Source organism: Patella vulgata, chromosome 3, assembly GCF_932274485.2.
Source record: "Patella vulgata chromosome 3, xgPatVulg1.2, whole genome shotgun sequence".
NCBI lineage: Eukaryota > Metazoa > Mollusca > Gastropoda > Patellidae > Patella > Patella vulgata.
Genome location: NC_065881.2, coordinates 47,928,186 through 47,956,175, shown reverse-complemented (window position 1 = coordinate 47,956,175; position 27,990 = coordinate 47,928,186). Strand labels below are relative to the sequence as shown.

Sequence of the window (27,990 nt, the reverse complement as noted above, 5' to 3'; positions counted from 1 at the left end):
ATGAAAAACCCAATATTCACGTGCAGTATTGTGTGTGAGCCCTTTAAAAGCATGTATTCAACTTAATGTGCAGTACATGAACTGTGAAACGTCAATCTGTCGTAATTTGTTGTTGGACGTGTGAAGGAATCGAGCTAGAGATGCCGAGACTTACCGAAAATCAACGGAATGAAGCCATGGGAATGTCCAGGGCTGGCATGTCTACACGTGCTATTGCCAGACACTTCAATTGTCATCAGTCCACTATTGTAAGGTTGGTGGAACGTGCTCGAGTTACTGGATCAACACGTGACCGTCAACGTCCTGGTCCACAATGCGTTACAACCCAGACTCAAGACCGCTACATCCGGGCCACTCATCTGCGTGACAGATTCCGCCCAGCGACTCGAACAGGTGCAGCAGTCGTCGGAAGACAGGGACCAGTAAGTGCCAACACCGTATAACGTCGTCTAAGAGAAGTGCACGACGACCTTATGTTGGAGCTATCCTCAGGGATCATCACCGTCAGCGGCGTTTGATATGGGCTCAAGGACACCAGACATGGAGAAGAGTAGACTGGCAAAGCTTGCTCTTCAGTGATGAGAGTCGCTTTCATCTGTATCACGCTGATGGCCATCGAAACGAATCGAGGGGGTGGGGGGAGTGTAATGGTGTGGGGAGGCTTCACATTTCATCACCGGACCGCCTTTGCAGGGGTCGCGTTAATGCTGTAGCCTACCGTGATAATGTATTGCAACCAATTGTTGTTCCGATGTTTCGGGCGCACCCACAACTTCAGCACTTCCAACAGGATAATGCACGTCCGCACACTGCCCAATTTTATTATGGACTACCTGGCTGCTAACAACATCAATGTCTTGGACTGGCCAGCCATGTCTCCGGACATGGCACCGATAGAACATGTCTGGGATGAGATTGGACTCCGTCTGTATCGGAGACCACAGATGCACACCATTGCTGCTTTAGAAGCTGCTCTTGTCCAAGAATGGAACAATTTGCCCCAGGCCTTCTGTCAAACATTGGTAAATTCCATGCGACGTCGCTGCACAGCGTGCGTAAGAGCCCGCGGAGGACACACGCGCTACTGACATCTGTGTCGTACTTTTGGTTTTGACCCCTCTGAATTTGTACCGTTGATTACAGATTAAACATCCATAAGTGTACAAATGTGTTGTTATTGATGTGTCCCATTTGAATATTGTTCACAATAAGAAGAGAAATAAATAAGATATGTTTACAGGATCATTTTGTTATACGAAAAACTAAGTGATGCGTTTTCCATGGCGCTCAGTATAAATCGTTCAATTCACAAACCGTGATCATGCCAATGGAGCCATAGCAGGCTATTGATTGGAAGCGTGCCTATAACTTTTCATTTAAAAGTAAAAAGTTTTAATTCTAACGTATACAGCCTGTGATGTCTGTTTTGATTAGTATATAGGCCTACAATGTTACACCGCAATAACCATAGATATCCTATATGGTTGGCAATAAACTTTCTTATGGATCGTACAGTTCTATGACTTCTACGATAACTGTGTTTCTACTTTTACTTTCCCTTTACATTACCGGAAGCAGTGCCGGAAATTAATTATATTGACATGCGCATGTGTTTATTTTGACTTGGCTCCCGCCACATAATGGTGAAAATCGACGATTTTTACATAATATTACAAAATACGGCTTCAAGGTAACGATAATATATAGTTGCAATGGTTTCAGGCGTTCATAGCTATGTACTGGGCAAGATGAAATCGAAATATGGTTCGTTTATACCCAATAAATAGACGACAAAGTTGGTCGTCGTCTGAATGTCTGCGACTGAAATCTTCATTTTCATTTGATATTTGTACAGGCCTACATTCTAAATGTTTCTCTTTTCGTCTTGCCTGCTTCCATGTTATTTTTATCTGTTAGATCATTTATAATTTTTGTTATTCGCATATTATTTAAGGTGCTCAGATATAGGATATTCAAGGGCATCGTCAAGAAATAAGTCGAATATTGGGTTATCCGCTACTGCTATGATAAATAATAATATTGCCAAATATTGAAATATTATTACGGTAATTATGAACGATCACAGGATTACATGACATTTCGGGCCTGCAAAATTTTGGACTAATGACCTTTTGGACTTAGGAAGGTGACCTTTTGGACTTGGGAATAAGTTCAAGTTGAAAGGAATGGTTTAAAAACAACCGTCAAATCACTGTAATTCTGACAGATTACAATAAGCCAAAAACAATTTTATACAAATAAGATGTAGGTGAAATTTAGCGTTGGTTTATCAAGTACAGCACGTGGATATGGCAATATTTCCAAGGTTGAATGTTTACAAAAAGAATTTTTTATATAAGAATATACGGTATATGTTTCTATAGGTATCTGTACTTATTATATTATGTATGTAGGGCCTACCGTATTCGATATAAAAAAAAAAAGTACTTAATGGGCCAATTCAAAACACGAAAGCCTATAAAGAAGAATAATATGCGGATGATTTTTTTTGAAAATAACCTATATATTCTCAAAGACAAAAGAAAATATTTACATGATGTGATGGTTTTTACAAGTCCTTAGAAATCTGTAAACTGCATTCCTCGAAAAGCTTTCCATAAAAGACAGTACCAATCGATAAATTAAATCTTTTTCGAAAATATTAACGACCAAAGTGGGATAATTAAAGCTGATAACCGGTAATGCTGATGTTATTGTAGTAACGGTATGTGTGAAGAAATCTTACTGTTCTTGATGAGGAAACGTGTGAGTTGTCAATCATCAATAATTGCCCCTGTGTGTTTATTATTTCAATTATTGCATTTCACGTAAAAGACATTTAGGCTTTCACAATTATAAAAACATTCGCAGTAGAACTGCCAACGATGAATCGATAAACCGCGATGTTTTAAAAATCCACGATGCATGATAAATTAATGTCTGTATCGCGATTCATTATCCAAATAATAATTTCACAAAAATAGACTAATATTCCTATAAATGTGTAAATAAGTCCATGAGCAAAATAACTTTTTTACTTTCACTTTAGCGAGTGTTAAGGTGTTTTCGACACATAAAGTGACTTATTATAACTATTTCGTCAAGATTAAAATATCAGTCTGGTTATGCAAGTCGAGCTGGAAATTAAGTTGCGTTCAAATTACACACTTGAATAATATGCGGGAAAAAACATACAACAGTTGAACTATTATATACGTCAGTAAATTTATGCGATTTGTGATAGTATGTACTGTATAAGAATGGCGATTTGTACATACTGCATACATTAATCAGCACATTTCCAAATTAATATTTGATATTAAAATCTTCGTAACGTTATTTCCTTCTCTTCTCTGTAATCTATGACTGACCTTACAACGAGAAAGCTTTTCATTGGCTGATATTGTTGTGGCAATACGAGCCAGTCGGCTGAAATTTGTTTCATAATGAATTCACCAAATTCAAGTCGCACATTCAACAAAAGCAATATTGAGATTGAAATCACAACTACCAAGTATACAAGTCACAAGTAAAGTATGGGAGTTTTTAGGATTTCCGGTTAAGCATGACAGCAATGAAATCTGTTTAGTTGACCGAGAAAACACTGCATTAAAGTAAATCATAAAAGTAGGACTTTGAATTTTCACAGCAATGAAATCCGTTCAGTTGACCGAGAAAACACCACATTTAAAGTAAATCATAAACGTAGGCCTTCGAATTTTTACAGTGAAAGACTGTCAAAATTTGGGGGGTTGGATGGCTGAATGGTTATCGTGCGCGTGCTGTATCATAAAGTCTGTCATTGAGTCGACTGGCGTGGTTTCGAATCCCCGGTTGTACATGACAAGAAGTAGGGTCGCCTGTCCAACCGCTCGATCGCTGAAAGTTATCATCCAATCTTTGTGAAATTTATATGCATTATTTAAATTAGTGAAACGATGAAGCCTATTGAATTTCAGCAATTTACAATAATCACTTCTAGAGGTGTGGCCCTTGTTTCACTTTGTTCAACCATGTTAATGCTCGATTGATGAAAGTTATCCTATATGTATGAAATTTATATGTATCATTTAAATTTGTGAAACAGAGGTCTATTAAATTTCAGCAATTTCCGTCAATAATTTCTAGAGTTATGGCCCTTGTTTTACTTTGTACACCTTGTGAACGTTTGAATGACAAAAGTGATCATCCGATCTGTATGAAATTTATATGCATTATTTAAATTAGTAAAACGAAAAAGCCTGTCAAATTCCAACAATTTCTGTAGACTACATGTACTTCCAGGGTTAAGGGGGGATCACGTGGGTAAGACGCTGGCTCGCTAGCCTGGAGGTCGGGTGTTCGATCCCAGCATTAGCCGAGAAAGTTCATCCAGATTTTCCGGTGTGGTTCCCCCTTGTCAGTGATGCAGGATGGAGGGGCTGACAAGGACAGCTGTCTAGTCCTTCGGATGAGACGAAAACCGAGGTCCCGTGTATACATTGGAATGCACATAAAAGATCCCTTGGCAGTTGGAATTCGATATAAGAGTAGCGATAGTGCCGCTGCCCGGGTAAAATTTCCCTTATAGTACACTGTATGGCGTATGCCCGTCTTCATTAGCCCAGCATACATGTAGGAGCAGAACAGTAGGACGTTAAACCCCATTTCATTTCATTTCCAGGGTTAAGGCCCTTGTTTCAGTTCAGTTTGTAGAACCTTGTGAACCCTCAAATGACAAAAATTATAATCTGATCTGTATGGAGCTGTCTTGTAAAGGCTCCCAATTACCTACAAAGGAATAAATATGCGACAACCTGGTCGATTTAGCTTCTGTGGGCGTTTATATTTATAGATAAATTTTATTCATATCATTTTATGGGTGTGAAAGTGAAAACAAATCAAGAATTGCTGAATAATTCTTAAAATATGTACAGTATTTATATTATTATTTATGTCTAATTTGTCGGAGAAAAGGAACAAATAAATTGATCAACAAATGCATAAAACTGATATCAGATTGTAGATAATACCTGTACACAATAATGCACAGAAACCTAATTAAATCAGGAACATGATTAAATCACACCTCTGCTTGTTAATTAATAACTACTAATCCAATAAACAATCAGGCAACATGATTAAAAAATAAAAAAACAGTTGCTTATCTTTTTTGGTGTTTAGGGGTACATGTATTTGAAATAAGAGTAGATCATAGTGCCACTGTCTGAGCAGAAGTACATTGCATATATAATGCCTACTTGTACGTGACAAGGAGTAGGGTCGCCTGTCCAACCTCGTGGGTTTTCTCCGGGTCCTCCGGTTTCCTCCCACTGCTAAAGACCCCTACGCACAAGCGAATTATTGAAATAAAATTTTAAAAAAACCAAAACCATATGTTAGTCCCGAAATGACCTAGTTTGTGTCGAGTGGACGTTAAACCCCATTTCTCTCTCTCTCTATAATGCCTACTGTCTGAACTGTCGTAAATTTTAAACAGATTTCTTCGATTATGAACAAACTACTTAACTTTGGTTAAATAAAATCCATTGTACAACTAAATATCCCAGCGAATAAAAAATACAAAAATGGAAGCTAATTAGTCACTTATAATTATCGGGATAGATCATTTCGTTACGGGGGTCGCAGCAAGGCTAGTCTATCGTAATGGTGTTTGACTCTTTTACGACAGTTCAAATTTTGTGTATGAATAAGCTTTTGCTCTCGGACCCAGTAATGAGTTTGGGCGTTTACAAACATACCTGTAAATACGCCTGTAGTCCATTATTTTGTCTCCGCCTTGTATTAATTATTTGGTTAGAGAGATATTTAATTGTGCAATGGATTTTATTCAAACGGAGGTGATTTCAAACACATAGGCAAGTTTTTAATAACAATTATTCAGTAGTTTGTTCACAATCGAAGAAATCTGTTTAAAATTTACCACGGTTCAGACAGTATCTTCATTAGAATGGTTGGTACAAAAAAGTAGGACTTTAAACACCATTTCTTTTACAATTTCATTTCCCCATTAATTAATATTTTATGTAAGTGACCAATGCCACAATGCTAATTTTTGCGAGAAGAAATAATCTAAATGTATTTTTTTTTTTCACAGATGACTTAATAAACCATTCATAGCTTTGTTTAAACGAAGATGTGTACAGTAACACATTGAACAATAAACAAGACAGTGACATATTAATAACTTGTTATTTGCTATCATCTGAATATTGAAGTGTTCAACTGACATTTTTTAAGTAGCTAGTGAGTGACAGGTGAGTTGAAAGGTTGAATATTTTATAAACATTAATTATAATGATATTGATTTTTAGCTATAACTTTTAAGCATAAAATATAACACTGGCACTGGGATATTAGTCCATGTTTGTATGCAGCTTCTTAACACAAGGACTATATAAATGACCACACTAAGATGTGTGTTTTCTGTAGGACTCACCGTAATCCCCAACCCGATCAGGTTGATCATGTCAAACTTAACTTCTGGTTTCGAAATAATAATTTTGCTACATGTACATGTACATGCATATTAAAGCGATACATTAATACCACCATACATGTACATGTACCTATATGCTTATTTATAAATTTAATAATAGAAACAGTTGAGTTATCTTGAGTCATGTCTACAATTTTCTGGAGCACAAAATATAACTTCTTTAATTCCACTGTAGATCTATCAACAATGACAAATCAAGCTCCCACATCAGCTGATGCTTGTCTTAGTATAGTTCATAGTCTGATGTGTCACAGGCAAGGTGGAGAGAGTGAAAGTTTTGGTAAAAGAGCGATAGAGAGTCTAGTGAAGAAATTAAAAGAAAAGAGAGATGAATTAGACAGTCTTATTACTGCTATCACCACTAATGGGGCTTTACCATCTAAGTGTGTTACCATACAAAGAACTTTAGATGGTAGATTGCAGGTAAAGTACATTATCTCGTTATTGATATCTAAAAGGTCCTTATTATTCCAAAATTATAATTGAACATTATTGTGCTTAGTGCGTCCATATAATGAGATTGACTAACTTTTATCTAAAAAAGGAAAAACCCTGATGGAGACCAACCTCCACCCCACTAATGGACCTACATATGCTACCAATGTCTTGTTGATCTGTAAATGTTAAAATGAAAGGACATGGTACTCATATTGAGATATTCCTTGACTAATATTAAATAATGGAGTTATTTCCCTTATCTATATGACCCTGTCTTTATTCAGGTTGCTGGAAGAAAAGGTTTTCCTCATGTTATATATGCCAGAATCTGGAGGTGGCCAGATTTACATAAAAATGAGCTCAAGCATGTGAAATTTTGTCAGTATGCTTTTGATTTGAAACAAGACAGCGTGTGTGTGAACCCCTATCACTATGAAAGAGTTGTGTCCCCTGGTATAGGTAAGCTAACAAAGATTTGGCAGTGAGACAATTTTCTTTTATTTATATTTATATGTAGTTATTACTCCTTGAAATTGATGTTGAGATACATGTAATACATATATTATTATAACACTTGTGCCGTCATCAGCATATAATGGCCACTAATCAATAAGCAAACCTTAGAATAGTTTTAAAAATTCTCACTTTGCAGTATGTTACTTATATGTAAACACATACTAAATGTATAGATCATATTATTGCAAGAAAACAAACTTGTGGATCTACAATTCAATACATATTTTGTCTTACTACAAGCAAACAACGAGTGAATCTACAATTTCAATATCTCTTGCAAGTGCACAAAATGAGTGAATCTACACATATATGTCTTATTGTAAGCAAACAAAACAAGTGGATGTACAAGTTCAATACATATGATGAGTTACTGTTATAGCAAGCCAAAAAATAGTGTTTTTTCCAAATTTGATACACATGTCCCTAGGATTGGGGAACTTACAAACTGATAATGTAAAATTTTGGTGTGCAACAAAATTATGATTCAGTGAATCTTATTTAAAGGTATTAAACCTCTCTAACTTATGTCATAAATAAAGTGTTGAAAACCATTGATCTGATGTGTTACATGTATTTTATCACCCTTGATCACGCTGATCTAAAAGCTGAAATTGTCAAAGAAGCCTATTGTAATTGTATAATTAATTCATATTTATTTTTGTACAATGAATATATAATGTGACTACTAGTACTTGAATATATAATGTGACTACTAGTACTTATTATGTTTTTTTTCTGTATTTTAAATAAATCTTATATATCTTCAAATATTTCCTGTTATTGCAGATTTGTCTGGATTGACTTTACAGCATGCAGGTTAGTGAATGTGGTAGAACTTAATAAAACTAGCTGATAGTCATTAATAATCTCTCAATTACAGTACAGATTGAGTATCTTAATGTAACATTGTGGTGCTAATAATACATGTATATAGCATTAATCAATATCCATTTTCATTCCTTTTAAGAATATTTGAGAGATTATTAGTGTGTTATCAATTTATAATTGTCTGTTCTAGTATTGTCTTTTTTTATTCAAATTTTAGACATAAGTTCTGGAATGAAAATTTTTACATTGTAAAAGATACGTGGCTAATTGTTGTCCGTTTAAAACGATAAAAAGCTTTAAAAGTTGTATAGTGATTAACTTGTAATGCTTTCATCATTATACCTACATATTGTCAGTAATCACGATGACTTGATGTAACTTTTATTTTAATACCCCATAGATCTTTTATTTTTATAGCTGTAGAGTTTTGCACAATGGGTTGCATCTTATGACAAAAAATTTAAGAAATTGAATCCTAATTCATTGATTTTATTTTAAGGTGAAAAGTCTTCTTAATTTTAACTGAAACATTAGAGTGATGATTTTTCATCATTAAGTACTGTAGTTGTTTTGTTAGTTGAAGTATTCAAATCATGTTAAACACACCCATAAAATTCAATGGCTATGGTAAAAAAAAATCATTTGAAAACTTAAACACATGGTGTGAAACTCTGGCTAGTATTTTGTGGGGATATTTTACACTGTTGATGTCAACTGTACCAATATTAGACAAACATTGGATTACTTGTATGGGTAGCTAAATTAAAAATTTGGCTTTTGTATGTGTTGGCTCACCACATTGGAAAATCCTGCGAGACAACATTCAGATGGCCATTTAATCATATTGGGCTGTGTTGTTAGTCTTTTTGGCAAGAAAAATTAACTTCTTAATACTTGCCCCATTGATGAGTCAGTCCTTCATTGAATGTGTTTAATATATGATCCCATATAATATTAGTCGTAGGTATTGGTAAAGATGATAGGTACTATCTATGTATTTGATTCTAACAGGTCCACCTGGCAGGTTAATAAAAGATGAGTATGGGGGTGAGATACAGATGGAGAGAATGGGGGGTGCTAGTGGTGAAACCAGTCAAACTATACAACACCCCCCTCAGGAAGGGTTCAATAGAATGTTGACAGGTAAACTCGCAAAATATAAATGTACTGAACAAATATTATCACAACTTCATCAAACTTTTATATATTTTATAGACTGCTTATATGTATAAGGATAATGTACAGTTTCATTTCAACAACTTCTTTAAATGAAAAGAAGCTACTAATTGAAAAGAAACTATCAATTTAAAGAGACTGTCAATTGAAAAGTATTAAATTAGAATATAACCTTTATTAAAGGGGCAACACACCTGAGGTTTCGTTAATTATTTTATTGAAAACTAAACTGTTAATTATTTAAAGAGGCTTTTGAAAAGAAAATATATATTAAATATGTTTTGTATGCCATGTTCACAGGAAGCTAAAAAAAAACCTGATTAAAAAAAATAAATCCAAATATTGAACTAGTAGAAAACCACTAAACATTAGATACAAGTCATCAATTAGAAACTTAAAATGCTTGTATACGATAGTTGTATCACAGCAATGAATTTACTGATTTGACTCAAACTTTGTTATGCAATCTATACATGAACATTTAAATGTTGCACTAATGTTTATTTAAACAAGATTGATATGTTTTGTCAATCTGTGAATATCACCACAAAGCTAAAGCATTTCTTAAAGGATTGTTAATTAGGAAAATCTGTGGGGAAAACAACTCTGAATAAAGAAAATCCGTAGGGAAAACAACCCTGAATAAAGAAAATATAGGCTTTTAAGTTTATCAAATTAATGAATTGACCCGTTTGAATATTTTTTGGCATACGACCATGTCTCTTTGTTAGAACTATTTACTGTTGTGTATTTGACGAGTACTCTATTTTTAACTTTTACCTGGCAGGTTGCCCCTTTAAGCAAAAAAAAATGTTACCTGATATACAGTTGATTCCTATTAATTGTAAAGCCTGTTGATCAGTGGTGATATTTTACCCAGTAACTAGATTAATACCACATTCAGTCAGTATGGAATATACTGTAAATATTACTTATCACTGCTTATATATTTAGTTCTATCACTCAGCACTGCTGTTTATTCAAGTTTAAACAAGCTTTAGATATTTGTAGGCTGCATATATATTTTATATGTTGTCTTACTCTTATGTGATTGCTGAAATTAAATGGTGTTATGAATTAGGTTAATATTTCTTTTTTTCTTCATTTTGATAAATGATTCAAGCATGGTGATTTTTTATCCACCATTTTTGGTATAATTTGCCCTTTGTTGGTTAAATCAATATTGTCTGCATGCTTTATTGAATATTCAGAAACGTTTCATTTATGATTTGATATTGATGGGGAAATGTTAATTATTTTAAAAAAGGTAATATCTCTTTCTTTTTGTTTGAACTTAATTGATTGGTCCAATCTCCAGGTCCTGTATCACCGACTACACAGGCTACAGTACAGCATCCACAACAGCCACAACAACCATGTATCCCAGCACCTGCTTCCAGTATGGCCAGTTCTGCCTCTGGCCACTCCCACTCAACGGTCCACACCCCTGGAACTATGACGCACCCTCTCTCCCCACAACCGTTGTCCCCTGCTAGCCAGCCAGGCCTTGAAATAAGCCGGTCCAGTGAGTTGCAAAATCACCTTGTAGTTTCTTTGTTATGCTTTAGAAAAGATCACTAACCCTTTATATCATATCCTGTTATAAACTTATACACATATATATATATAAATATCTTTATCTATTTCATTCTATTTCAAACATCACATCTAATATTGAGAATTCATTTATAAGTAAGAAATGTAATAATATTTGAACCTACACAATAACTTACTGCTCTTGTATTTCATTCATTTTCAAAATTTAAAAAAATTTCATGCAGTATTATTCTACTAAATATGATCAACAATTATTTGACAATTGGTTGTATGGATATTAGATTTAATTATTTAATGTCACAAGTGATTTATTTATAATAATAATAATAATAAATAATCATTTATTTTAATATAACTAGTAAATGAATTCTACAATTTATGCATATATATTCATTACTTATTTACATACATATATAACCAAATCATTGTTTGATTCATCAAATCTTTTCTATCTTCTGACCCGCTGATTTTACAAAATACACACATGTAGATGTATAATATATTCCTTTAAGATTTCAAGTTCTACTAACCTAACAATTCAGAAGGCTAAGGTTTTATTGGGAAGGGTTTATTTTATTATGCTAAATATCTGAATGTGCTTTTCATGTTGTCATTCAATATTTTGTTTGGTATAGCCTAATGTGCTTTGTAATGTTTGATAATTAGTTAGGGTTGCTTTTTATATGATTAATAATATTATTTACTGTAATTCAAAGATGCCTCAAGATTATATGATTTCAGCACAATTAAATGAACAAGGAAAATAAATTTTTGATTTAATATTCAAATATAAGCTTACAGGCTATGGAACAAAATTTGTTAACACTGTCTCTTATAACAAAACCTATTAACGTTAATCGGTGATGGCGTAGACTCCCTGTACTAACCGTTATAGCATGAATGATGTGAAAGCATCCTTTGGATATTACTGTGTAGGTTCCATGCATCAAATCAAACTTTCTTTCTCTTAAACATTCTTTATTTTTGTAAATTGTACTAGAGATGGGCAATATTTTCTTCACACTATTTAATACTGGTATGAAAAATAAAACCTGTAGTAAAAAAATTCCCCAAACTGGGAAGCTGGTTTATCGGAATGTCAAGATAAGCTGGTAAAATTTGAATTATTAAACCAAAGTTATATCTGTATTCAAGTAACGACACCATTATTTTGTTTGATGGGTAGACCATCTTTAAATAGATTCAGTAGTCTTTACCTACCAGGCTTGATATCTAGCAGCTAACCAGTCTTGATGCATAATATGCATAAAAGACAGAAACTGGTAATGTTGTGAATCCAGTCCCTTTAATATAGAGCTATTAGAAAATTGTCATATCTCCCATCTCTACTTTGTACAATTTAGATCTTTCTCTCACGATTATAAAACAAATTATAGATAAATGTAAAATATTGGTTTGATTTTTAAATTCTTTGCTTCTTTTTTTTTTAACAAAGTATATATTCTCTCATTTATTACTATTCTTTTCTCTACCTCGTCTATTCTTCGCTGACAAATGCTTTTGTTATGTTGAACGTATTTTCAGGTACTAATACCTTATCACATGGACATACTCACACACTCCCTCATGGACACAATTTGCCTCCACCTCCACAGTCGCAGATAGAAAACTTTGGCAACCAAATACCTCAGCCCTCCTCCTCAACATTAAGTCACTTTCCTAGTAGTAAGTCTAGCAACACACTTACACATCCAGACTATTTTCTTTAGGCATAAAAACAGAATTCTGTAATTGTTAGATCCAAAAGAAAATAGATGTAGTGCTATCCAGTTTCTGATACAGAATTACACATATTCTGTGATTTCTTATTCTTCTCAAAGCTTTGTCTTTACATGGATTTTGGTTCTTTGAAATTTCATGTTTTTGTATTGTTTAATGAGAAATATTTGATATTTCGACAACATCATCAAAAGAAAAAGATGGATGTGTTTTTGTAAAGCTTCTTATTATATTTATCAAATTAGCATGAGCTTTAAATGCTGCAATATTATGTGTATATGTGTCAAAAGGAATGCGAATCCCAGATTCATTTGCTTCTGAATATGAATTTTATGATTGATTATATAGCAATGATTTTAAGTCTTGTGAATGGAGCCTCTTTGGTTGACAATTCTTTCACTTGATATATTTATTCTTGGCTTGTATTTTCCTCTTTTACAAACTGAAATACAATTTCTTAAACATTCCAAAAAATTTTCCAGGCATATAGTATGACTGATGAAAATATAAATTTCAAATGATTCTTTAGGTTCTGGTACAACATGGGTGGGGAACAACACCGCTACATATACAGCCAATATGTCTCATCAAGCCCAGTTTTGTAAGTATAAAAAAAAATTGTTAGCTATATGACATCCAGATGTTCAAAAATAAGTATGCATACCCTGTCTCTTGTCAAAAACTGGTCACTTTTTATAACTATTTAGAGAAACAGTTTGAAAATGGTTAAGTATGGCTGTTGTGTTGTGGCAAAAGATTAATTAAAATTTATAGATTACTGACATTGAAATTGAATTGCTACTTAAGTCTAAAATATCCTAGTTGTCTGTTGCCTGGTAACCTATCATTCTTCTTCAACAAAATTATGCAGTCAGGTAGTAAGAATAAAATGACAATGTAATAATTTAACATTGATTATTGGTGTGTAGATGTATAGCATGGAATAAGCAGATAAAATGATCCTCTTAAGTTCTCAGACTTGTCAGTCGATTATACTGTAAAATTGTGAGAATTATAATAATAGGAAAACATGACAAAACATAGTTTGTAATATTCTCATATTATTATTACTACAGGGAACAACAATCAAATGCAGACAGATATTCAGCAAGTACAACCTCTCACTAATCAATTACGTAAGTAGACTTTTGTATTGGTTATTATTGAGTTGTCATTGAAGCAAGAATACTCTTCATCAAAAAATTAATGATAAAAATGGTACTAGCCCGTTGACATACAGGGTGATGTCAGACCTGTGATAGTTCCCAATTTACGAATGAGACTGTCAATATTTCACTCTGGATTTTTCCATATTTTAACAAAAATTGTCATCCAGATTATTGATTGGATCATATTTTATGGTTTGAGTATATCAATTAACCACACAATAACTAGGGGATTGTTGGTGCTAAATGTACCATACATTCAAATTCTAAATGCTTCCATTTTAATCGTACATTGAATTTCCCCCCAAAAAATATAATTTTGTCAGCTTCAAACAAAGTGCCGTAATGAGTCACATGGTTTAAGTGTGGCCTCTAGTTGAAAAGCCCCTCAGTAGTAGGGTGCCCCGTGGCTGAATCTTTTCCCTTCTAAAAGTTGTACTCGACACGTTGAATGTGCACGCTTCAGTGACGTAACTCTAATTGATTTCAGACGAGTCTCGGGCTCTCTTTGTGTCTATAAATAGCCACAGCACGTGAAATTCTCAACACTTGTAATAACTATTACAGACATAAAAAATCTATTGTTGACGATTCTGAATAGCAGTAATATTTAGCTTTTTGGTTATTACTGCAGCTTTTAGAAATTACACTCGTTTTATTTTTTAAATTCCTTTATCATTAACTAGACCGTTAGGAGTGGCATCTTTTGGTTTAGTACAAATAATATCTATGAATAACGCGGGTTGGGCAGGAAAATGATACTAGCAGTAGTTTCATTTTACTTTTACAAGGTTCTTAAAACAATTGTTGTGTCGCCCATCGGGCGTTATTTGTAAATTCAATTTCTTGTTCTAGCTTTCTGTCATGTTTCATAAAAAAGTAGTCTTGATTATCCCAGCCTGTCAATCAGACGGAGAATGGTCGGTAGACTGGTTAAGTGAGACTAATTTCAAAACAAGGGCACGTAACCTATTTTTTGCTCAAAAGTGTCTGGATGTCATGGACGACACTCCGAACCATTTTTCAGTGTATTATTTATAGATGGTTAAATGGTCATATCTTATTAAGTACAACATGACCGTTTATTTAGTGACTATGATTGTGCGATACTGATTTAAAGCTTAGTATATATATAAGTATTGTGGTGTAATTGTCGAGATATTTGGAGATATTTATTTATGGTGGGGCAGCCTATCAGTAGTGGAAAGCAAATGAAATGCTAAAAATCATTAAAGTCTGAGATTATCACAGGTCTGGTGATATTGCAACAAAAACTAAAAGAAGAATATAGCACAGACTTTCAATCACATGGCACAATCTTCCAATCACTGGGTGATAAAATAATGACTTGGCTATCAAATACATTGTATCTAAAAGAACCCACCAAAATTTGGATGACTTTCATCACTGTATTCATCTACAATTTTTTTTTTAGCTCCAGAGTTTTGGTGTACAATAACATATTTTGAGTTAGATCAACAAGTAGGAGAGACTTTTAAAGTACCGTACAGTTGTTCTACAGTTACTGTTGATGGCTACACAGATCCATCAAGTATTGATCGTTTTTGTCTTGGTCAGCTATCAAATGTACATCGTACTGAAGCTAGTGAAAGAGCAAGGTAAATTTAAACTCAGAAAAAAAAAAGAGGTGAAAAACGCAAAGATAGTCATTTGTTTTACAAAATTTCTATTCTTTCAGGAAGTAATATAATTATTATACAGTGGGACTATATTGTTGGTCGGCCATTTTGATTACATGTATTACTATTTTTTTTGAAGACGAAACGAAACATCAAATAATCACCGCTTGGATTAATCATTAGAAGTAAATAATGACTTGAGATAGGCTTTATATATCATTGACAATTATCAATCAACTAATCATTAATTCAAAACAACTGATTAGTATTACTCATTGACATAATCCGGATTATCAACTAGTTGATTAATTTATCATATTCTGCCATGTGATTGACACTCAATTAATTGTTAATCCCGGATAAATACGATTAGAATTTTAAGATTTTTTTTCCATTGCCTAAAAATCTCTTTATATTAACAGAAATGTATGTTATGATCCACAAGAAATATTGTATGTTACTGTGTTTTCCAGCTTACTGTGATTGACAGGTAATGAAATGTAATTGTTTTTACAGATTACATATAGGTAAAGGTGTACAGTTAGATTATCGTGGTGAAGGTGATGTATGGATACGTTGTGTTAGTGATCATAGTGTATTTGTACAGAGTTATTATCTAGATAGAGAGGCTGGTAGAGCTCCTGGTGATGCAGTACATAAAATATATCCTAGTGCTTATATCAAGGTAAATATGACACCATATCTCATGTTACATGGATTTTGACCAAAAATTTGACTAAAATCTCAATATAAAGTATGTCCTTTAATACCCACATTAATACAAGTGCCTACCTTTATTATGTATTGGATTAGTTAAGATTGATCTTTCCTCATCACAGTTATTTGATTCTTGATAACTTTCACTCGTAATGGGTGAAAATAGCAACCGTCAGTTGACATACACAACTTTTCGAATTTTTAATTGTTTTTTATACGCCCACATTGAAATGTGGTTGTATATTGTTGTCGTCCAACGTCCACAATTGCTTTAGATGCTAACGTTAATCTCCGATTGACTTTAAATTTATGCACAGTGTTTAAGGTCATGAGACGAAGAACCCTATTGATTTGCAATTATTTCCGATTATTACTGCCAGAGTAATAGTCCTTGATTACTTTGAAAAATCTTGTTGATACTCTAGAGGCTAAAGTTAATATCCGATTGACTGTAAATTTATTCACAGTGTTTAAGGTCATGAAACGAAGAAGCCTGTTGATTTCCGATAATTACTACCAGAGTAATGGCCCTTGAACACTTTAAAATAACTTGTTAACGCTCTAGAGGCTAAAGTTAATATCCGATTGAATTTAAATTTATACACAGTGTTTATGGTCATAATTTCCGATAATTACTGCCAGAGTTAAGGCTCTTGATCACTTTGAAATGTCTTGTGAACACTGTAGTAGCTAAAGTTAATATCCGAGTGACTATAAATTTATACCAGTGATGGGATTTCAAAATTTTTCTTATTGGCCATTTTTACCGAAAATAAATGGACATAACTCTTATCGTTATTTAAGCAGGCAGTTTTAGACCATGTACAAAAATCATGTATCAACAAAATATTAAAATTCGTACGTATTGAAAAAATAGTTACAACTCGTTATTTTTCATATTTAATTCCCGTACGGTATTCTATTTATGTCAGTAATATTCCTACAAAATTATGTGATGTGGTAATACGATAGAATAAAGGGGGCCGACTACTGTCGACTCATACCTGTTTCAAATTCCTCCAAAATGACTGTATTTTTTGGGTCATTAGTCGTTACATTTTTCAGAAGAAGTCCGGCATTCGTCTTAAACTCTGTTTCAACTTATATACGGAAGGTAAAAAAATGACATCCCAAATTTTATTTGGCAGTAAACGTCGCTCTACCACAATGAGTGAGTGACATCATCTGCTAAATAATTGCATTCGACTCTAGCACACCCTATCGTCAACATTTCCTAGCGTACGGTTTTTTTTATTTAAAAACATAAACCCCATTCAAAATATGATCATAAATCTGAGAATGTGCCATGAAAACAGAATCTTTTCTCAGACATTAGATGTGTGAAATTTGTCACATACCGGTATTCATTTCATAAATTGACGTGTCTCGCGAGATTTCTACTTCCGTTTCAGTTATTGGAATTGTACTATAACCGTGTACGATCAGAAACAGAGCTTGCATTGTCTAGTATTTTTCAGATATGTGTGTGTGAAATAACGTTATTTAACACTCGCTTCCACCGAAGTGATATCGCAGACAAGTTATCGGATACAATGTATATTGATTTGGGGTGTTACATACTATTAGGATATGTGACATATATGACTAATTTCTACTTGTTGTCGGCTGATAATGGAGAAATCACGGGTCAGTCACATAGATAAAGTTTGTAATCCCTCTTATTGGATTGATACATAGTCTGACAAAGGAGAAGCAATGACTTCTGTTCAGGATTGGATCGATAAATTGTCCGATAAAGGCGGTAATTCCCTAATCAATCCAGCCTGTTATCAACGATAATCGGGATGAGTGGTAGATATACACTTAGTACACTATATTAATTTTGGAATTTTGAATATTATTCACCATACCCCGATGTCCGATTGGGCATATTCCTGGTCGAACAATTTAGGACGTTTGGAAAATAGAGCCGGACAGGTCCGGAATATACAGGCGAAATCCCATCACTGATTTATACACAGTGTGTAAGGTCATGAGACGAAGAAGCCTATTGATTTTCAGCGATTAACGATAGTTACTGCCAGAGTTATGGACCTTGATCTCTTTGAAATATCTTGTTGACACTCTTGAGGCTAAAGTTAATATCCTATTGACTTTAAATTTATACACAATGTTTTAGGCCATGAGACACAGCATCCTATTGATTTTCCACGAGTTTTGATAATTACTTTCAGATTTATGACCCTTTATTGCTTTTTAATATCTTGTGGACACTCTAGAGGCTAATGTTAATATCTGATTGACTTTAAATTTATACACATTGTTTAAATTCATGAGATGAAAAGCTTATAACTTATACACACTGTTTAAGGTCATGAGACAAAGAATCCTGACAATCCTGTTCATTTTCAACGATTTTCGATAATTACTGCAAGTGTTAAGCCCCTTGAATACTTTGAAAAATCTTGTTAACGTTTCAGACGTTTCAGACGCTAAAAATCCATTTCATTCATTCATTCACTCTAGAGGCTAAAGTTAATAATTGGTTAAAGTCATGAGACAAACAATCGAAACAAATTCTAATGTTTTCTGATAATTACTTCATGGGTTATTACTGGTAATCAGATTTTCATGTGCTGTTGACTGCCCAGACGACTTAGCTGCTGTGGGAGTATGTTTCGTTGCCTGGCAACCTATCTTTCTCAGTTGGATACATCAATGTATAGTAAGCCGGTCCCTATTTACATCCACAGGTGATAAATGAAAACTACACAGTTGATTGTAATTTGAATATATTTATGCTTTTACAGGTGTTTGATATTCGTCAGTGTCATCGTCAAATGCAGCAACAAGCAGCAACAGCACAGGCAGCTGCAGCAGCACAAGCGGCGGCTGTTGCTGGCAATATACCAGGTCCTGCATCTGTAGGAGGTATAGCACCTGCTGTGGGTAGGTAGTGACCACGCCCCTTTCTAATCCCAAGGGTAGAGGTCCTCAGCTCACAGAAGGTTCATTTTTTTTTTCTTAAATTTTAATTTGCCTTTAATTCCCCTTTTAAGTTTTTATGGTAATTTAATATAGGTACGCATTTTCTTGTCCTCATTCTTTGTTCTTTAATACACCTTGGTTTTTGCTTATTAATTATGCACAATTTGCCACAAAGTCCAAAATGTTTACATTTTAATTTTTATACGCCCACATGGAAATGTTGTATATTGCCTTGCTGTCTATCGTCCACGTTTCTTATGAACATCAGATCTTTGTCAAATTTGCTTTTGTTTAAATAAGTGAAATCAAAAATCCTGTTGAATTTTTGATTATAACTTTCAAAATTATTGCCTGCATTAACTTTGTAGAATCTTGTAAACAATTTAGCGACAAAAGTTATGTACAGGTACATTATCCAGATAAATGTAAAGAAGAAGTCAATCGAATTTCCACTAATTTCTTCATGAGTTATTCACCTGTTGTGCATTGTTCCCATTAGGCCAAAAAAAAAATGTTCTGTTTCCGTTAACCCCACCGACCCATCACAAAACCTGCTGACTCTAAAAAAAAATTTTAGTGTCAAGAGAAATAAAAATTTTTTTTGTTCAACGAGCGACCGTTCAGAATACTCAAAGTCTACCAGATTCGTGAAAATGCCTATATTATTTGTTGCTATAAATGAATATAAATGTCAGCGTTATTTGAATCTGCATTTACCTATTGGAATAGCTAGGCGGCTACTGTACAGCGAACGATTATTAAGAACGGCCATACGGTTGACGCGAGAATGCTAACTGACATGAAAATCGAGACTACAGGTATCGCAAAGATTTACCACTGCACAGTACGAAAAGCTATAATCCTCACAACAGGGTTCTTAATCCATTTTGAAATGAACAGGCCAGAATTGGGTCAAATGAGGTTCCAATAGGAACTGGGTTTTAAAATTTTAAGCATCCATTTATTATAACCAGACTTTAACAAATTTAATTCTTGATAATTTGTTATGAGAAATATTGTATTCTACTACATGTAATTACTACAAAAATAATGACAAAAAGGTACACTGTTCGGAATATTTTCAATATTTAATTCATGTATTGGCTTGAAATTCATGTGAGTAATATATTCCTGAATAAATTACTGTATTCGCTTTTTTTTTTTCGAATGATATAAGCTGATAGTAATACGGCACCATGGTATTTCTTCATAACACATACTGTATTGTAGGTTGCAAATGACTGTTTTTATCCATTCATCCATGATAGACAATGATATGATTTTTTAAGTTTTCATCGCGAGTTTTTTCCCTTGCCTTTAACATAGAACGATTAAAAAGTCCATTTTTATGAGGGTGACCCTCCCACACACTCCCTATCGAGCTGCCGCTCGGTCTGCGCAGCCTCATGCCTGGCACATACTGTCAACATTGTATATTTTTCCGTTTCTGCCCTTCCCCCCACAGTATATATATCACGGCTACGTTGCGACGGTACCAGCATACCCAGTTGTTGACACCCATTACATCACTCCTGTCATCCGTAATGATATACAGTGTAACCAACTGCTCGGGTGACTTAGCTGCTGTGGCCATGCTTCATTGCTTGGCAATCTATCTTTTTAAAATAAGAGGGCTGTTTACTGTGATGTGTTGTATAGAATTTTGTTTTTTATTAACGCAACAATTAATAGACTTTGTCAGTTAAACTGTTATTTGAAATATTCATTAACTTCTGTATCTGGCTGGAAGGAATATTGTAAGAGGTTGGCTATTAAATCTCGAACTCCAGTATAATATGACCAAGGCATGCACAGTTCTTATTCTTGAGTAAGTAGTAATACTTCGACAGTCAAATACTGAATTAAGCCACTATAAGAGGAGGCATTTTGTGCGCATGAGAAATCAAAGTAACGAGAAATAAACTGTTACTGTGAACTGGATGCGGAATCTGTTTCATGTGATAAAAAGGAAATAAAACATTAGCAATAAAGATATGTTTCATCGGTGACAGTTCTGTCTTCCAAATGTTGATATTGAGTTTCGACAACTTGGTTTTGGTATGGAATGCTATTATCTTATTGTCAAATCAATGAAATAAATCTTACATGTATACATAATGATATTACAGCATAAACTCACATATAATTTGTTATTCATATTCAAATTATTGTGAGTAAACATAATTTGGCGATGTTATCGATAATTGATTGGCGGATGGTGATCGATTATCAATACTTGAAACCAGTATCGTTTGCCAGGTCTACAAGTGAGACATTAAGCAAAAGTTGCTGATGATCCACTTGTTGCTATATATGGAATAAAATGTATGAAAGAGAAATGGGGTATCTTTATTTCAATTATTTATTGAGAGAACCCAACTGCATGAATATTTGAATCAATGACTGATCTAAAGTGCACACAATGGAGAACTCAGATAATTCACAACTGTTGCATTTATTACAAGTTACAACCTATAGTTAAAAGGCAAATTATAAATTTTTTCCCCTTAACCAGAATAGTTTCCAGAACATTTTCCTATCTATATGTTTAGTTTTGAAGATATACAACAAGATGTCTTTATTCTTGACTCGGCTATGTTAAATATATGTCCTGACCTGTTTCATGTTGTCATAAATTCTCACTTGTTGTTTATTTCAATTATCAAGGGTTGTCGGCTGCTGCTGGTATTGGTGTGGATGATTTGAGAAGGTTGTGTATATTACGACTGAGTTTTGTCAAGGGTTGGGGACCCGATTATCCTCGTAAAAGTATCAAAGAAACACCCTGCTGGATTGAGGTACAGTTACATCGCCCGCTGCAGCTATTAGATGAAGTACTACAGGCTATGCCCATTAATGACCCAAGACCAAGGCAAGGTTTTTTTCTGGGTTGATGATATCAGTACTAAAAAAATAACAACGGGTATAAAACAAAACTAACAATACGGTATCCACTTTATCATCATTATCAGTGAGTGAACAGTCATAAAAAGTGCTTATTTAATTAAAGAACACCAGATTTGATTGGACAAAATGCCAGTCTAATTAATGCGGTCATATTGATTTTTAATTCACCTGTGCTATAGTGTGAATAAGTGTTTTCGTCTAGAGCATAGCAACTTAAATGTGTAAAGACAAATCATTTCTTTTTTTCTTTTTCGTTTTTGTTTTCTCGAAAGATAAAGTGCATGTTGGAATTTTGTTGTTGTTTGATCTGTACAATCCAACAATACTGATCTGTGATTTTAAGAGATCAAGGTCGATGAAATATTCCTTATTGGTTAAATGCAGTATATATACATGAAACGTGAAGAAAGAAGTGCTAACTGATTATACAGATAGAGGGGACTGTCTATCTGTATTACGCAGATCATACCAAAGATAGTCACATAGACAAGAGTGTTTGAATTTTGCCCCCCATCATTTATCAAATTGGGGTTTAGGTGTACATATATGTCTCGGTTGATACATCTAAGAATATTATGAAATATACTACATATTCTTTGAGATGAGAGGATAATATGAAGTTGTGTGATCATCATGGAATCATTTATCAAATAGTCATTGTGTCATAGATCAAATCTTCCATCAATATTAATAACATGAGTCTCATTATCATTATCAGGATATTACATCATTATAAATAATTCACATTTTCATTATCCTATTATCAAGTAAATAATAATATGTTAGTCTATTGGTCATCATTGTTCATTTGTTAATATGTGATGCCATATCTTGATCTATAATATCAATTTACAAAAATCCTCATCAGGAGATAAAAACAAACTTGTGCAAACCAGATGTTTTATTAAAACTCTACAGAATTAGTATAGACTATGTAATTTAGTTTGTTTTAATGTTTAATTAGGTCCACTAGTATATTTGACTAGTCTATATTATTAATGACTTATATTTTCTCAAGATTCTATCTTTTATGACTTGAAATGTTTTAGAGCCGGTCTCTGTAATTGTTTTATTACATCACATACAATGGTTAATGCAGTCCTTTATAATTTGTATTTGAAAGAAGACACATTAGGTCACAGTATGGTGTTTATTTGTCAACAAATTTAGCTGTAAACCAGTTTGTTACTTGCTAATCATGACACCTATATTAGAGTGATAAAATATTTATCCTAAGGACATACAGGGTAGATTGATAAGTATATTACCTGTAACAGTTTATAATGTATTAAAACATTATTATAGTCAGTTGGATGGTTCATTTATATAACAATTAGATCGGGAATAACATGCTGGAATTGATGCTGATTCTGTACTCAAAATATCAGCCTTAATAATGCAGTTCAGATTAAGAAAATTGAAAGTAGAAACTTGGCTATATTGGTGGAATTTGGGGCATGTAGAACATTGACTTAGATTGATTGCAAAGAATATTTTAATAATAATTTGATAATCCTTCATTTGTTTTTATATACATGTACGTATTTGTAAGAATGGACCGATTTTATTAATGGGAAGGGTATTGTATTTTCAGATACTTAACTGTTCAAAATGTTTATTCTCGCATAAACATAGTAGACTTACCTTGTTACATTTAAATATTTAGATTGTGATATTGATTGACACTGTAGGGCGTAGGTACAGTGAATGTAGGTATTAAAAAATCCATCTAACTGTATATAACAGCACTTCTTATGAACATACTTTATATGCTGACCTTTATGGATTATCTATGGTATTTCAATACAACGACAATGTAAGAACCTGTTTGATCTGTTGATTTGATAATAATTTAGTTAATAACAGCCATGTTTTCACCTAATTCTAAATTTCATTAAAGATATATTGTCTGTTTGAATGTATGCTAGAAAATTAAATCATGTATTTTGTACTAATATAGTGCCATTTGGATTAAATATATACGAAATGTCCTTTGTTAGCGAAATAAGAACAGTTTCAGAATGATCTCAAATTAGAGCCACATGCTGAAAGGTTAAACAAGAATCACTTTTGAAAAAACTGTTTTCCATTGACCTGCTTTCAAACGATTGATAAAAAATTGAAATATGTTCCCTTGGAAGACATTTACTGCTGCATTATGTAAGAGCTTAATGTCTTTTGCATGCTTCAAATGTAATATGAATTATTATTTATGACAAGCCTATAATCAACTCTCTAGAACATCTGATGGCAGAGATTTAAACAGATTGAAATACAATTGCCATTTAATGATTTAATATAGAAATAGAGAAGTGAGGCTGAGTCTAGATTAACAAGTAACTTTGCTGTGATAAAAAACAATCTGCTATACATCTTCCAACACCCATAACTTCACTCAGAATAAAGTAATTTTAATGAAGTTTTCAATATATTCATTTATCATTATCTAAATTTGAAATTTTGTAGCAAGAACGACCAGTTCTTTATTTTAATCTTACATAATGCATCTTTAAAAAAGATATTGTTAACATAAACAACATAAATGACCCCAAAATGTTTTATAGAAAACAAAAGTATATTATATCCCTTTGTTGCAGTTAGGAGTAATATCAACAGTAACTGATTTGGTTCTTAACCGATATGTAAAGAAAACTAGATTGTACAACATTTTATGTAGAAATATGCTCATGAATCGTGAAAAACAATATACCTTTAAGCACTTTTTTTTAAAAAATGTTATGATGCGACGACGCTCGCTAGAATTATGATGATGATGATGTTATTCTTTTTAGGGCAAAATTTGTGTCACTACTATTTTCAGGGGAAATAATCAGTGGCACTTATGTATGTATGAAGAGTTTTGGTATTCTTGTAGCATAATGAAGACCAAGTCTGAAGAGCTAAATGCGCCTTGAGCATTAACTTTAATGAATCTGTGCGCAATATAAGAACTCACTATTATTATTATTGTCCTCTTTTAAGAGTGTTAAAAATTGCATATATCTTGGATCTGTTGTTAACAATTTCAGTTCAAATTTAGTAATATATTTCTTCATAATTGGTCCATTAGTATTACAACATACCGAAAAAGTACTTTCATTTTACCATTATGTTAACTATCTGTTTCTTGCTTCTAGATTGTATTGTTACAGTGTTGTCTTCCATAAGCTGATTTATTCTTCATTTTTACCAAAGTTTAAGTCACTGATTATTGTTAAGAATTTCCTGTTTCCTTCATTTTGTTTTTGTTTTTGTTAATTTAGGTTATTATGGAAATACCAAAACCAAGATCAATATAAATATTACATTAATTTTCATAACATCGAGTTTGAATTTAAATGCTCAACATAGTGTCGTACTGTGTTTTGTGAATTAATGTTTTGATATAAAAAACGCTTAAAAGTTAAATATTGTAAACATTTATGGATAGTTGTTCGTTATCACAATCTCGTTGTCTGTGTGTAACTTTACATTGATAATCCCAGAAATAATGAATTATTAGACCTAGACAGGCATCCAGCAGTAGGTCTAAATTCATTAGTATAATGTTATGAGAGAAGTTGGAGACAGATGTAATGACTTGTTTTTGTACACAAATTACAGGTATGCATTAGTTATTAATATACTTTGAAAATCAATTTAGATAGATAATACATATTAAAGAGGTATCAGTGCCATTTATAAATAATTTGAAATTTTCAAGAGATGCAGTCATTTTAAGATTCATAGCCTGTTGTGGCTTTCAAGGAGTCAAGTTCATGCTCAGCGATAAATTGTTTGCTTTTAGTAGACCAGTGCTTGGATTTTCAATGATCAGACGAATTTTAAGGATATTGTGAATATTATGCTGTTATAGATAAAATCTTTTCTTCTTGTTGATAGTGATAAGGCCTCTTTAGAAGTGCTAACTGCCAAAGAGTAGAGTGACATGTTATGTATTTTTTGTAAGTGATAATTAATACCATTATGCCATTTATGTAGATTTTAATATAAAATATGTAGGTCTTTGTGTTGGTTGTTTATCATTCTTGTTTGTAGCTTGCATTAGGACTTTAAATAAAACTGTATTAGTGACAATACATTAAGATAATGGTGTGATTCACATATCTTATTAATATCAACTGTAGTAGAAATTGTATAATATATTCATGATAAGAAAGGAAATATGTCATAAACCTATTATTAAATAATAACTTATAGAACATCAATGTACCGTCCATACTGGTCAAATGCTTTTTAACACAGAAGGGTGATGTTATCTTTAAAAATATGCTATAGCTTTGATTGATTGAGAATTCTGAACAAAAGTTTGTGACATCAATTTAAAAAAAACCTCACATCATCTATGGTTGAAAAATTAATAAATTATTTATTTATAGGTGAATTGTTCGGTTTGATTATTTAATTAAACATTAATTATGTATTCAGTTAAATGAAAACACTGTTAAAGATTTATTTGAAGATGATGGTAAATATTATTTGTTTAAATGTAAGTTATGATGTATGTATACATATATGTAAGTTTTGAGTAGAAAGTTTGTTACTTCTACTGAAAGAAATATGAAGTATTTAAATGTAGTCAAGCATATGATCAAATTGTTATGATTTACTATAATTTTATATAAATGTTATGTAAGTTTTTTTCAAGTGTACATTTTGTTATAACTTCTAAAGTTTACCAATTTTATCAATTTTGTCCAAACCCATGCATCACAGTGCTTGTATTTAAAACATTTTATAAACTTTTTAGAATTGTATTTCATAAAATTAATTTGCTAAAGTTAACCAGAGAATTATTTGAGACTAGACAATGTAAAGATACCTTGGTGGGGAGTAGATCTAAAAGGAACATTTTACTAAGCATTTATTTTACAAAAGATAATTTAGAATTTGTTTCTTTTAGGAATCAATATATGATAGAATAATTTGTTACAATATCAGATTCAGGAGCTTGTCATTTTAGAAAAAATGTATGAATGCACATTAAATTTGTGATATTCCTGTATTAATCTGCTGATCATTTATACGAGTTTAATATAGCATCAATTGCTAAACAATAATTCATGTGTTTATATTTATTCATACATGCATTAACATTAGCATGAAAAAAGTGGAAAATATTTGTCCATTATAAATATATAACATTAAAGTCTTTATGTTAAATTTAAAGAAGGAAAATGATTATTGGTGTGTGGCACATCAAGGATTTAATTTTAATATAGGTAATGATGTCCAGTCCTTCAGAGAATCCTGAATACAAATGTTAGACCATATATGTGACCCGCTCCCACGATTTAGAAACATCGTCTCATAGACAGCCGCATGTGTGATTTGCATTGCATTTGAACATGCTTTCTTATCTAGTAAATTATTGTATGCAGAATAGCTCAGGAATAAGATCCTGGTAATATGCTGTATAAATGGAGACTTTTATCAGGTATTAAGTGTATTATTCTGAATAATAACATAACGATTATTAAGAACATTCTGCCATATACTATAGTAGGAAACACACATTTTAATAGAAAATGGCTCTTTACACCAAATAAAACTCCATTGGCAGATTTGTTTCAGTGTAAAAATTGTGGACAGGTATTCTTTTTTTGTTTCAGAATGTTTGAATGTGTCAAACATTTTGATTGGATTATTTTGTCTAGATATTTGTTATGGATCTTGTGTATTGGATATATCCTAAATATATATATATATGTACTATTAATATATACACATAAATATATTGTAATCATAATTTAATGAGTTGTTATTTATAGTAATACACTTCAAGTACACCAAAAACAAGTAACTTGTATATTAGTAATAATAGTTATAGAATATTTACCCCAATAAACAATACCGG

The 27,990-nt window shown here is 32.7% G+C and overlaps 1 protein-coding gene across 4 annotated transcripts; it reads left to right on the top strand.

Annotated features, from left to right (window-relative positions):
• The first annotated feature begins 1,610 nt into the window (after positions 1-1,610).
• LOC126814577 (mothers against decapentaplegic homolog 4) lies at positions 1,611-27,882 on the top strand. Of its 4 annotated transcripts, none has more exons than XM_050539817.2 (14): positions 1,611-1,690; positions 6,098-6,257; positions 6,675-6,922; positions 7,222-7,396; positions 8,240-8,269; positions 9,293-9,424; positions 10,776-10,982; positions 12,560-12,700; positions 13,284-13,355; positions 13,831-13,890; positions 15,356-15,539; positions 16,077-16,245; positions 19,049-19,169; positions 21,894-27,882. In XM_050539817.2, exons 3-14 carry the CDS (start codon positions 6,686-6,688, stop codon positions 22,118-22,120), a joined length of 1,755 nt encoding a protein of 584 aa, XP_050395774.1. In that variant the 5' UTR covers positions 1,611-1,690; positions 6,098-6,257; positions 6,675-6,685; the 3' UTR covers positions 22,121-27,882. The 4 variants fall into 4 exon arrangements, with proteins under 4 accessions (XP_050395774.1, XP_050395772.1, XP_050395776.1 ...); XM_050539815.2 differs by having other exon boundaries at positions 19,049-19,187; XM_050539819.2 differs by lacking the exon at positions 10,776-10,982 and having other exon boundaries at positions 19,049-19,187.
• The last annotated feature ends 108 nt before the right edge of the window (positions 27,883-27,990 follow it).